Source organism: Corvus cornix, chromosome 20, assembly GCF_000738735.6.
Source record: "Corvus cornix cornix isolate S_Up_H32 chromosome 20, ASM73873v5, whole genome shotgun sequence".
In the NCBI taxonomy this organism is placed as follows: Eukaryota; Metazoa; Chordata; class Aves; order Passeriformes; family Corvidae; genus Corvus; species Corvus cornix.
In genome coordinates, this window is record NC_046349.1 from 14,985,418 (window position 1) to 14,997,513 (window position 12,096).

The 12,096-nt window shown below is 35.5% G+C and overlaps 1 protein-coding gene across 4 annotated transcripts in view; it reads right to left on the bottom strand.

Annotated features, from left to right (window-relative positions):
* The window catches only part of NCOA3 (nuclear receptor coactivator 3), a 63,106-nt gene that overhangs the window by 9,000 nt on the left and 42,010 nt on the right, over nucleotides 1-12,096 (bottom strand). For 3 of the 4 annotated variants that reach the window (XM_010396760.3, XM_010396745.3, XM_019284386.2), the window contains exons 7-18: nucleotides 10,613-10,713; nucleotides 9,456-9,630; nucleotides 8,721-8,909; nucleotides 8,409-8,510; nucleotides 7,479-7,619; nucleotides 6,723-6,870; nucleotides 5,447-5,835; nucleotides 4,316-5,193; nucleotides 2,585-2,720; nucleotides 1,940-2,002; nucleotides 1,282-1,470; nucleotides 553-792 (exon numbers count right to left, since the gene is read on the bottom strand). In XM_010396760.3, coding sequence (XP_010395062.1) covers nucleotides 553-792; nucleotides 1,282-1,470; nucleotides 1,940-2,002; nucleotides 2,585-2,720; nucleotides 4,316-5,193; nucleotides 5,447-5,835; nucleotides 6,723-6,870; nucleotides 7,479-7,619; nucleotides 8,409-8,510; nucleotides 8,721-8,909; nucleotides 9,456-9,630; nucleotides 10,613-10,713 — 2,751 coding nt within the window. The remainder of the gene's footprint in view (nucleotides 1-552; nucleotides 793-1,281; nucleotides 1,471-1,939; nucleotides 2,003-2,584; nucleotides 2,721-4,315; nucleotides 5,194-5,446; nucleotides 5,836-6,722; nucleotides 6,871-7,478; nucleotides 7,620-8,408; nucleotides 8,511-8,720; nucleotides 8,910-9,455; nucleotides 9,631-10,612; nucleotides 10,714-12,096) is intronic. The other variant, XM_010396759.3, reaches the window with a different exon arrangement.

Genomic DNA, 12,096 nt, shown 5'->3' on the forward strand with positions numbered 1-12,096 from the left:
GCATACAGCTTATTTTCTCTCATGCACACATGAATACTTTGAAGAGAAACAGTATTTGCAACGTGGTTTTATATGAAATTTGGCTACTCCATGTGAAAAGAATTTTGAAATGCTTGAGAGAAAAATTTCAAAAGACACTGATTACCAAGAAGTTAACAGAAAAAAAAAAAAAGGCATCTATATCAAGTAGGATGAATTAAATTAATCACAATACCAGTATCTTCACATATGGAATCATAGATGCTATTTAGCTCCTGGAATTTAGCAAAGAAGTACTGCACTAAATAAATACACAGAAATTACTCCCCCCAAATCTCGGGATCCAGAACAAATTATCTGCATATGAGACATACAGCACCAGAAGAAAACAAGGACACCACCAAAAAGTCATAAAATGTCATAGTCAGGGAACAATACAAGAGTCTCTACCTCAAAAAGCCCTTCAACAAAAATCTAGCATTTTACCAAAACTGCAAAGATTCTTATGATGAATGCTTACCAAGAAACCAATGAGATAGTGCTATGTAGGACAATAAGAAGTTAAGAACTTACTCATGTGGTGAATCATTTGCTGTTGCAGCATTGGCCTAGTACCAGGTATGCTGTTAGAGCGAACAGGCAACCCAGACATAGAGCCACCCTCTGGGGGCCTGGGAAGGGTTGTACTAAATTCAGGTCCTGGTCTCAACATGGAAGCAGAACTTGCAGATTCCAATCTGTTCACCTTGGAGTTTGGCAAACCCCAGTCTCCTGACTGATGCTGATTCATCACATTTCTGTTGGGAGTGCTTGCTGTAATGAAGAGCAGAAAACACAACAATTCATTACCTGGAGTACATGATATGTTTTGCTTTTAGAATTTTTTGCTATTTCACCAAGTGCACCTGCTAATGTCAGAGCAATTCACTGAAGTCCTACAAAAGCAACTAGAGCTCACCATGCCAAGTTCTAAATCATACAAAAACTATATGAGTCTAAATGTATGTAAAGTTCATAATGACCGGCTGCCACTGTGAACTGTTCTTGCTTCTATGTATCAAAATAGTAAAAAATAATTTAACTACTTAAAGTTAAGTACTGGTAATGACACACAGATAGTAAACAGCTATGTTCTTATAATTTTAGCTAAGATAATAATTCACAAGTGTTAATGATGGTAAAATTATAAGTCATTAATGTTAAAATTTCTTCTAACAGAAATTTGTATTTTAATCTTGCAATTTTTTGTACATAAAAGCTTTTTCCTTTACAATGAGAGCTGTTTGTACACAACCAACAAACCCAGATTTGCTCCAAAATTTTCTTGGTTTTCAATCATTCTTGGACTTCCACCCATCAGGTTTTGTTTTTGTAACATGGAGAACGCATTGACATTCCTCACTGAAGCACCTGAGCCCACAGGGCTGTCTAAAGACAAGGCTCTGTTAAAAGGTGGGCGAGTAGTCTGCACAGACTGGGGATTCTTCACACCTGTTAAAGAATTAAAAGATGCATGCAACTGTACATTTTAAATAAAATATGCTATTAATGACTTAAATAAATTAGTCTCATCTATTTATGAGCTCATATACTTGATCTTAAGCAAGCCAGGAATAGTTATGTTGCTTATGTTCTCACTACAAAAATTCCCATTTTGAACACATAGTTAAGACCTTTTGCAGAAAAAGTCAAAGGCCGTTCCCTTTGGCCCTAGACAAAAAAAGAGTTCATTTTAATTTCAGTTCTGTAATGAACTTAGTAAAACAGACTTCTTGATATATCTAAGTGGACTGTCCAGACTTTGGTTAACTCTCACATGGAGGTAGAAACAAACGGTTCTGTTTGGAACAGCTGGAATCCAGACATGGTGTTCTGAGCACAGTGTCCTACATGGACAATTAACCCACAAATCACTGTGCTTCACAGCCAATAGTGTCAGTGGCCTTACGTGTTCTTGTACCTGGTTTTATATTTTTCATTATCCATGTTTCACCTCCTTCGGTTATCTCAGCAATCCATTGCCCTATATAATCAAGAGATGACCAGTGTCATGAAGGGAAGCAACAACTGCCATGATGCTGGTCTATTAGCTAGGTTATCCTCCTCTCCTACTCAGCTTCCTGCTAAGGAAGGGAATTCCTTCTGATGTCAAGGAGGAGTAACGATTAGAATTTACTGGCCACAGGATGTTTTCACATAGAATAAGAAAGAAATTAAAAGCTTGTCACCAATTCCACATTACATCCTTAGTCATCAGTAAAGGATAAAAATTCTCAATTTTAATTTACAATTCACCAAACATCTTTCCCGATGACTTGTCTCTGAGAAATCTACGAACCCATATAAGATGAACCCAGAATAAACCACAAAACAAGGAACTGAATGTTACTCGTGTATATAGAAGGTGAGTGCTCTCAAGACAGCCAATAGTGTATATAATAGCCTATGAAAGCCATATATAATTAGCCATTTTGCATTACATTTGCCCTTGAAGAAATAGGAGATGAAGAAAGTATTCTCTAAGGGTTTGAGAATGCATTATGTTAACATCGGGTAAGAAGAAAACCCTAACTTTAAAACCCAAGTGGTAGATTTAATTCCTTACCCAGTAGGGCATTTCCTTGAAATAATGCTTGCTTTGTTCCAAGGTTATTTCCATTTGCAGACATAGCATTATTGTAAAACTCTGAACTAGTAAGATCACCTAGAATTGCATCCAAATTCTCCAAGTCTCCATTCTTCTGAAAATGATGCAGTAAAATACCAAGGTTATTTACTCTCATATGGCTATACTTCACTTTTTACTTAGCTCCTTGCTAATCTTAAAATATATAACTGGGAGACAAATGATTTAATTCACTGACACTATCTTGAGCTATCTTTTAACTTCCAAAGAACTTCAAATATCATTTAGATACATTTTTTTAGAGTATTTTGCTTGGGTAGTTCTGAGAATTAGCAGAAACTGGAGGTACACATAACTAAAATGAAAAGTATTTCTGAATATAAACATTTAAATAATCCCAAATTACAAAGACATATACACTTATGATAGTGAACGACATCAAGAATGTGTACCCTTAAGTGATAAACAATGTATCTATCATACACAAAAAGCTACTAGTGAACACTGTAAGACATGAAAATTACCCACAAGGTTTTTCTGGTCAGCTGGAGCCCTAGCTTTCTGTAAAAGCTTGTTTTCAAATCAGATACAGTTTCAATAGAAAAATAATTCATATATAGTGGATCCCTATCTTCACAAAAAAGTGCTTCTCTGAATACCTTAATTACATCTCAGGAGCAAGTATTGAAACTACATGTTGTGTACTATTACAGAGTTGTTAGTGACTTTTCCGGTAAGTGGTATTCTAACAATGTTATAAGGTGTTTCATTTATAGTCACCCCGTAGCTAATATAAAAAAATTGTGCATAATTTTTTTTATATACACAGTTATTACTGATTTGGGAAATTCAAGGTCTAAGAAATTGACATATCTTCAGTAAACTCTGTCATACTGACCAGTACTGTTTACTTCGAAGCTCCAAATCTTAGGACTTAAATACAAAAATGTTATATATAGATTATAATTTTAAGAACAGCTGTTCCTAACTAGTGTACTACTGGTTTCAGAATAGTTGTTCCATGGTGCTAGTTTTCTGTATCATGACATTTCTTGGAATTCCAGCTCTAGAACTTATTTATTTGTATTTATTTATTCAAATTATGTATACATTTATACATTTTAATAGGTATTTATTTGAATGCTGAATACAAACATAAGTATTTGGAAGAACATATTCCCCCATTTAAGGAAAGAAAAAGACCACTAAAACCAATGAATGAACTAAACCAAATTATGGCTATTTCAAGTATTACACATTTTTGTGTACTGTTTATATTTTCAAAACGAAATCATGTTCTACGTTTTGCTCTTGTATTGCCAACTAATTACAGAGGCAGTTACAGCCCCATTTCCTAGTAAGCCATAAAACCAAACATGTGCTAAGATCTGATTTTAAGGAATAATTTGTGAATAGTACTTTAATTGTACCATAACTTAAAAACATTAGTCCAGGACTTCAGGACTTCAGACTTGGTTATATACATATCCTGTAATTCTTTCTGTTTGTGCCTTTTCATTCACAATTAAACCTGCGTTTTTTGTTTGACATCATTTGCACAAAACTTTTAAAGAAATGTTTACACATGCATACTGTAGAGCGTTCTATATTTAGTCATTCATGTAATATATACATGATATGTATATATTTACATTCATGTAATAATAAAAGATTGGTTTGCTCACTGCCATCATTTTACATTACACGTACCTCCTCTGCTGGCTCCATTTTTATTTTCATCTCTTTTTCTTGACTTGAAGTAGGAATTGTAGAACTCGTGCATTGTCCCATCTTATTATCCACACCTTCTACTTTAGGCTTCAACTCTTTGGAAAGCGGATCCTTAACATCATCTTTATCTAGCAGATATCTGAGCAAAGCATTGTTTTCTTTCTTCTTTGGGCTCAGTTGTTCCTGTTTGACAGTGCCTTCTCCACATCCTGTGTTACTAGCATCATGATACGTGTCTTTACCAGTAGCTTCAGCTGTGATCTTGGCCACCTCTGCTGGAGAATTACCATTCTGCAACAATTTATGTAAAATCCTGTGCTTCTCTTGCAGGAGCGACCCATGCATGTTTGAGGAGGAAGATACCCCTCCAGATGTTGATGAGGAAACTCCTGAAGGACTGGTAACGCTGGCAGAAGATTCTTTACTATTTGTGTCTAAAGGTGAGTTTGATGGTGTAGAATGTCCTCTTTCATCTGAGGAGCATGTGAGTAGCTGAAGGAGTTTTTTATGCCCTTTGCTCTCAGATGGTCCTCTCTGACTTTCAGATGCTTCCAGATTACCCTCTTTACTATCTTTTTCACTAAGGAGATCCCTGCTGTTTGACTGGCAGATGGAACTTTCCACTTGGTTTTGTTCACAATACAAACCAGAAGGGCTTTTGGAGTCCTGGGTACTTGTTTTACTTTGCTGAGTTATGCTAATGTTTGGGGAATTATCCAGTTTTGGACCCGGTGAAGAAAGTGTTGATAAAAGGGAATTTCCAACACCCTCACTAATGGCTTGCAGAGCACTAAGAGAACTGCTAGAGAAAGTGTTGTTGCTAGTGTTGCTGGCAGATCCCATTGGCGAGTGCATACCTGTATCATGCGACAGAGATCAAACTTATTAGATTACAGTACTGCCTGTATCTACTCTTCCTTTGGATTATGTATGACTGCCACACTGAGTTAATAATTTTAAAATACATATTTACCATGAAGTCATACTACATTCAAGTAACACATATAGAGTCATATAGAACGGTTAAAATGGATGAAAGATGGGATTCAGGTAAAAGTGAGAAAAGATAGCTTGGAAATAAAAAAAGAGTTTATAGCAAAAATTAAATACCTGTAACTGGAGAATACTGGTGTGAACTTATTTTTGGACTCCCTCGATTCCTAGGAGATACCATTATATTCTGTTGGTTGGAAGTTAAGCCAGAACTACCATGTGGTGGGCTACTTATATTTAACCCATAACTGTTATTCTGATAAGCAGAGGACTGCACTCCAGGTCCAGAGTTCACTGGCCCCATATTCCCAGGGCCTCCATATCGTGTGCTGGTGAGCTGACCCACTGCATTCGCATCTCCCATCCCATAGCTCCTGTTCTGCATTGGCATGGCTTGACCAGGTGACATGTTCAGAAGACCACCAACAGAATTTGTGTTTCCAGTCACAGGTGTTCTGATGTTTTGCCCAACAGAATTAGGATTTGGCTGATATCCGCTTTGTTCCCTGCAAATTCAACATCATCCCCATAAATGCAAGAAAATAAATTAAAACCTTATTTGGAATCATGTGCTACAAATACATTATTAAATAATTGCCCAAATATTTTTTGCAAAAAAGAGCAGTGAGAATCAAGCTTCCACAAAAGCAGAACTAAGCCATGACACTCATTTATTCATTACAGAAATGCTTGATCCTTTGGGGGCTTTGAGTCAGAAGCACATACTGGATCACTGCCTCAAAAGGCTTTAATCAATGGTCAGATTATTAATCAGATTTACCAATTTAAAGATCCTCCTTTTTTTACCACCTTCCTGAGTTAATGTCTGACACCATTCTACTGTGCACATTAATGATATGTAACCCTGAAAAATCTCAAGTTACTAATTTTTCAGCATCTGGAGGCACTCTAATGCCAGAGGGAGACAGATTCCCTCCAAAGTGACATTTCAATTATTCTTGCAAAGAACAAGAACAGGTCATAGGAAATGCTACTTAAGGTACATTTCAGTCATGGATTATGTATCTGAGAGGGTTTTGCTGTATTTTTAATCGGTCTGCAAAAGCATGTGACCGAGCATTTCTATTTTCAGTGTTTCATCAATGTTACCACAAAAGACTAATAAAAACATAGCACAGGCTTTGTGCAGGTACCGAGAAAAAAAAATCTCTTTTGACTGCGATTGTCCTTCTGCCACATAGTTAAAGGGGACTCTGCTATGTTTACACATCTATTTGTGTGCTATGCAGCTCTGTTCCCCAAGTTATTCCCCATCTGAGTTTTAATCAGGTAAAATATTTTACTATGCTATTTTTCTCAGGTTATCTTCAAGGTCAGATGCATGTTTAAAAACTGTAACACTTAAATTATAAACAGATACTACTAATTTCACCTTTGAAGGAAGTGGGTAGAGACAAATCCATGGCGGTCATTAGTTACAGGATTTCGAAACAGTTTACTCTTTGTTTGTGCTGTCACTATCGTACCATCCGCTAAAGAAAACCGATACAATGGGGTTTCAGCATGACCTTGTGTATAAGCTGTTAAGGGAATATACAAATATAGTTAATATTTAAAATCCCAAGAATTATTAATATGAATCATAAGATATTTTTGACACAATGCCCTTCATTTGCTAAAGGTTAAAAAAACCCCAAAAAGCCATAAAACTTTAAAAATAAATAAATGAATAAATAAAATAAGGAAAAGGCATCAACACAACCGTTACCACTTTCAGAGTGGTTCTTTAACAAAGGAAAGGGTGAATTAAAACAAAGTCAAACTAACATTAACCAAAAATAACAAGCTAATGATAATTAAAGATGACATATCACCACAGAAATATAACTGTCTCTTGTAATTGCTGTATCCATCTATGGAAAAACAGCTTCCTTGAGGTCCCCAGATCATGTATCTGACATTTTCCATGAAAATTTCCAAAACAAACACACTGAAAAACAAAACAACTTCCAGCAGAATTCCTCGTTCTCAAGAGATCATCCTCCTTCAGTTTGTAAATGAATCACAGTAATTAACAAAAAACATGAAAAAAAGGAACATAGGCAGAATTTAGCATTTTTGTTTTTCAGAAAAAAATGCAGCCCCTAGAAGAAGCAATATGACCCAAACATTGTAAACTGATTTTTACCTTCATGATAGTGGCGTTTATTTGACCACGACTGCCCATCATTATGGCATAAGAATCTCTGGATACACCGACGAATTGTATCTTCAAAGCCAGGTCTCATAAAAGATCGTAATGAGTTTGTATCAATGTTGACAAGTTTGCCTAACATGAAAAAAAATTCACAAGTTAAACTCTTTATGACTATGACAATTCTTTTTGTATAAATATGGTACATTTCATAAGGCTCCAACACCACCCTTTTAATCACCGAATTCTGAGCATGCAGAAGTTACATTTATGAATTATCTGCCATATGAGAATATGATGTTGCTTGTTGAAGCATCACTATTCAAAGGGATTTATATAATTGAGTAAGAGGAAGTTAATCACCCACAGGTCAATGTCAGAGCTTTAGAAAACAGTAACTTTAGTCTCTGGTTACAGGCACCTAAGGGATGCACAGAGTAAAATTTTAAAAAATACTGACCAACTACACAGAATGAACATCATAAACACAAACTGGCACCTGAAAAAGTCCCATTTAGATTAAACAACTCTTTCAATTTAAACAGCATAAACCATTTTAAACACTAGCTCATGTATTGTATAAAAATACAAACATTCTGAAGGACTTCCATTCACTTCAGTTATGACCTAAAATATTTCTTATCCATAAAGGAAAGCAGAATGACAACCATTTGAAATGCTAGTTAAAACACAAGTAATGCTTTTTACCAAGCTACCAAACAGTAACATAGAGAAGAAAATGCCTCCCACAGTTTTTATTACACCTCACTGCCAACAATGGTATACTGTAAAAAGCAGTTGGGAATTCTCAGTATGAATTCCATTAGTCACTACAGATACACAACATATACTCCATTTATTTAAAACAAGAGCACGTGGACAAAGAAGACTCCTTCATACCTTCCTCCTGGGTATGCTTCCTACCTGAAAGATCATGTCTTGTAACAAAGCTCTCTGGATTTGTTGGAAATGCCCTTTCTGCAGTTGCGATACGGCGCGCCACACAAATCATGCAGGACTGCAAATCTGTATTTAAAAAAGAATGTTTCTTCTTTCATCTTCTCCTGTTTTACGCTACTGAAGAATCTAATGAAATAGCTGAAGCGTCTTTCGTTGTTACAGTGGAAGTACGGACAGTAAGGATTAAAGTTGCTGTGTTCTTAAAAATGGATTGCAAAACACCAAAGAGCTTTTCCCAGAAATTTCTATGCAGGATAATTCCACAAAAATTCCTACCTTCCCCCTCTTCCATCATAGCTCTTGGCTGCGATAAAGCAAAGCACTGCATAGTTTCATATCTTTGACGCATATCCTGGTAGCCATCTACATCTTCCAAGAGATCATGAGAGCTTTTCACCATCATCCGGCAATTGAATGTATGGCTCTTCTGTCGAGGTGTTTCATTAGTCCAAGCAACTCCATTAACTTAAAAGAACACAGTGAGAATTCATATAGATTTTCAGATACAATCAATTAATAACTGATTCTTCTTAATTTAGATACCCTGTTCCTAGATTACAGATAATAAAGACTATTTTAAGATGCCTTCTCAATATACCATCAATATAAGGTCAGTATAAAATAGGAGTATTGAGAACCAAGTAAAACACACTCTTTCTTTTGCATGACACTCTCAGTCACTTGAAGAAGTGCTGGAAAGTCATTCATATATTTTAAAAACAAGCAGTTCCTTCAGCTAGCCTTGTGGTATTAGGAAAGGTGTTCCTTAGCGTCGCTGTTTGAAAGTTACAGGTAAACAAATTGCAAAGGCTAAAGTAAAGTGGGAATTTCCAGCACATTTATTTCTGATGGTGTGCTGTTGTAAAAACACAGTAATATTTATCAAGATAAATAGACAAAAATTCTTTATAGAAGTAATCTCTTTTGAAAGGTTATGCATTACAAGGTCTTTTTTTCTTCTCTGATTGCTTTCAAATAGCCTAGTAAGTGTAGTAAATCAACTTTTACTACCTGAAGATTTAGGTAAGTTTTTAAGAAAGTCCTTCCGGTCCTCTTCATGCAAGATACCATAGACACTTGTATTAACCAAATCTTCTTGTTTATACTGCAGATACTGTGTGACATTTTCTGATACAAATACTATGTTCCCATCTCGATTTACAACAAAGAGGAAGCCGTCCAATGCCTAAATATTAACACAACAACATATCATATAAGACATACTGACTAATTTTGAACAGAATTTAGTTTGAAAACTGTGTGGGTGATAAATGTCAAGTCACAATACATTAATTTATTTTCAAGGATAGAGATGAAGTTTTAAATTCTTCTTTGAGGAAAAGTGTGTCTGGTAGAGAATTATTTAAATAATAATAATAACTAATATGTTCATTTGATATTCCATTCAGCTTTCACACTGATAACCAGCCTTCTTGTTTCATTCTTAATCCATATGAACACTAGATCATGAATTTGTAACATTAATTCAATAGCTAGCAAACTGAAACAAGAAGTTCAATAGAAACAAGTAGTATGTCATGAATATGAATACATTTCCACTAGCAAGTGATGAGATAGTAGGATCTAGCCAAATACTGTATGTTCTTAATTGAAAGAAAAATTCAATATCTATGTTACAAAATTAGGCTTCAAAAATGCTTTAATTAACTTGTAAATATCAGATTGGTCTTCTAGGCATAAAGAAAGGCTATCTGCTATGTACCTTTGTTTACTATTATTCTAGGGTTACTTTGCTTGATGGCAACATCCATTCAAAATGCTTCATAATTCAGTAACACAAATGCAAACACACATAACAAACCTCTCCTTACAAAAACTCCTCCATTTAATGTCTATCCCCTATAAGAAATAAAATATTCCTTGTACGAATAAGCATTGCTTCAGTAGAATTTTGCTAATGACTGCTGGAGTAAATAAAGCATAGGAATATTAGAAAAAGTCAAAGGCTATTCTATTTCCTTCTACGGAGAATTTCAGCAAAATGAAGGACACATGGTAGATTTTGTTCCTGACCCTTTCAAACATACTTCTGCATGGTTCTTGCATGCTGGTTTATTACTACAGGATTGCATACTTTATTGTAAAATTTTCACCTGCCTTAAGTATTTTGTTCCATAGGAATTTACTAGGGCCTAATTTGTACTTGCCTGTAATAAAAGAGGTCCCAATGAATCCTTGTCAATAACTCCTTGACCCGTGGAAGATACATCAGCTTTCTGAACATCATCATCATTAGAAACTGCTTTTCCTGAAAGCCAAAAGATACATTTCCTGAAAGTGACATTTCACGTGAAGACCACATTTTAATATAACAAGCCAGATTCTAGGAAGCTTGTGAATAAAGGCAATAAGAAGCACAACTGAGAGAGGAAGGCTCATATACTGTTAGTTGCTAAGACTAGAAAAATGTCATGGCCGCATAATGCCAAACTCTTCGCTCACATAAATTGACTTGGCAGTTGAAGTTGACAAGATGAACTTGCTTTGTGAACATTACTTGCTTTTCAGATACCGTCTGATGAGTCTTTCAATAGCCATTAAACACACTCATAATATATATCTCTTTGTCGTGCTTTTATTTTGATCATCTCATTATCACTGGTCACAGTCTTCAGATGCCATCACCACTGTTCTACAAAAAGGCCTTGATTCATGTTGACAGTCTTGTGTCTGTATGTGTATATATGCATGTGTGTGTGTGTGTGCATGCGTATAATAAAACTATATTTTAAAATCAAAATATCCTAAATTAATTGATTGCACAGGAAGGTGGAATGGGAATCCATGCCATGCAGCAGAATTACAGAAAAAAAAATTGTAAACTTTATTTTGTGGTACTTGCTGGCTGGTTAAGCAGACCACAAGAGGAGTACATCATCTCAACTCCAACATTAAACATTAGAACACACTGGATGGCACTACAAAAAACCCTAAAAGCAGAAGATGATTCTTAAAAATAGTTCTAGCATGTCTTCATAAGATGTGGCAATTTACCACAACAGGTAAGATATACACCACAGCATATTCCGGTTTTCTAATGCTTTACTGCCCAAATGACACTCATAAGCTTGGGAGGCTAGTCATTGAGCGGAGGAGATGGGGGCGGGGTGGTGTTTTAAAAAAGAAATTATATATACCTCTCACTCTGTATTTTAAAACATGGGGTTTGCACCCACCTGTTTGTTAAAAAAAAAGTATTACATCACTTAGGTTTACCCTATCTGACAGAAATTACCAAGATACGATGCATTGTTTCTTTCTCCTTTGTTGACTTGGCTGTATTCTGAGTACATTCAATCACACTAAAATAGCATTAAAAATCACTGTCTGTGATTGGAGGCTTGCCCATAAGAAAAGGATGAATTTCCTAGAACTGAAAGGCAACAGCATGTATTCTGCACACCGATGAGTATTCGGTGTATTGTACAAGCTGATGGTAGAGTACCATCCCCTTTTTTTGACTTTGCCTGTGGTACAAAACTGGTAAGAAAGATTATACAAAGTTTTAAAATCCTGATTCCCAATAAAAAGTGTTGATAAATACCTGTTTACTTTTAAACAGAAAATTACTTAGGGTGCATTTAAGGTTTGAATCAAGACAAAGCCCAAAGACCTGCTCAGTTACATGGTA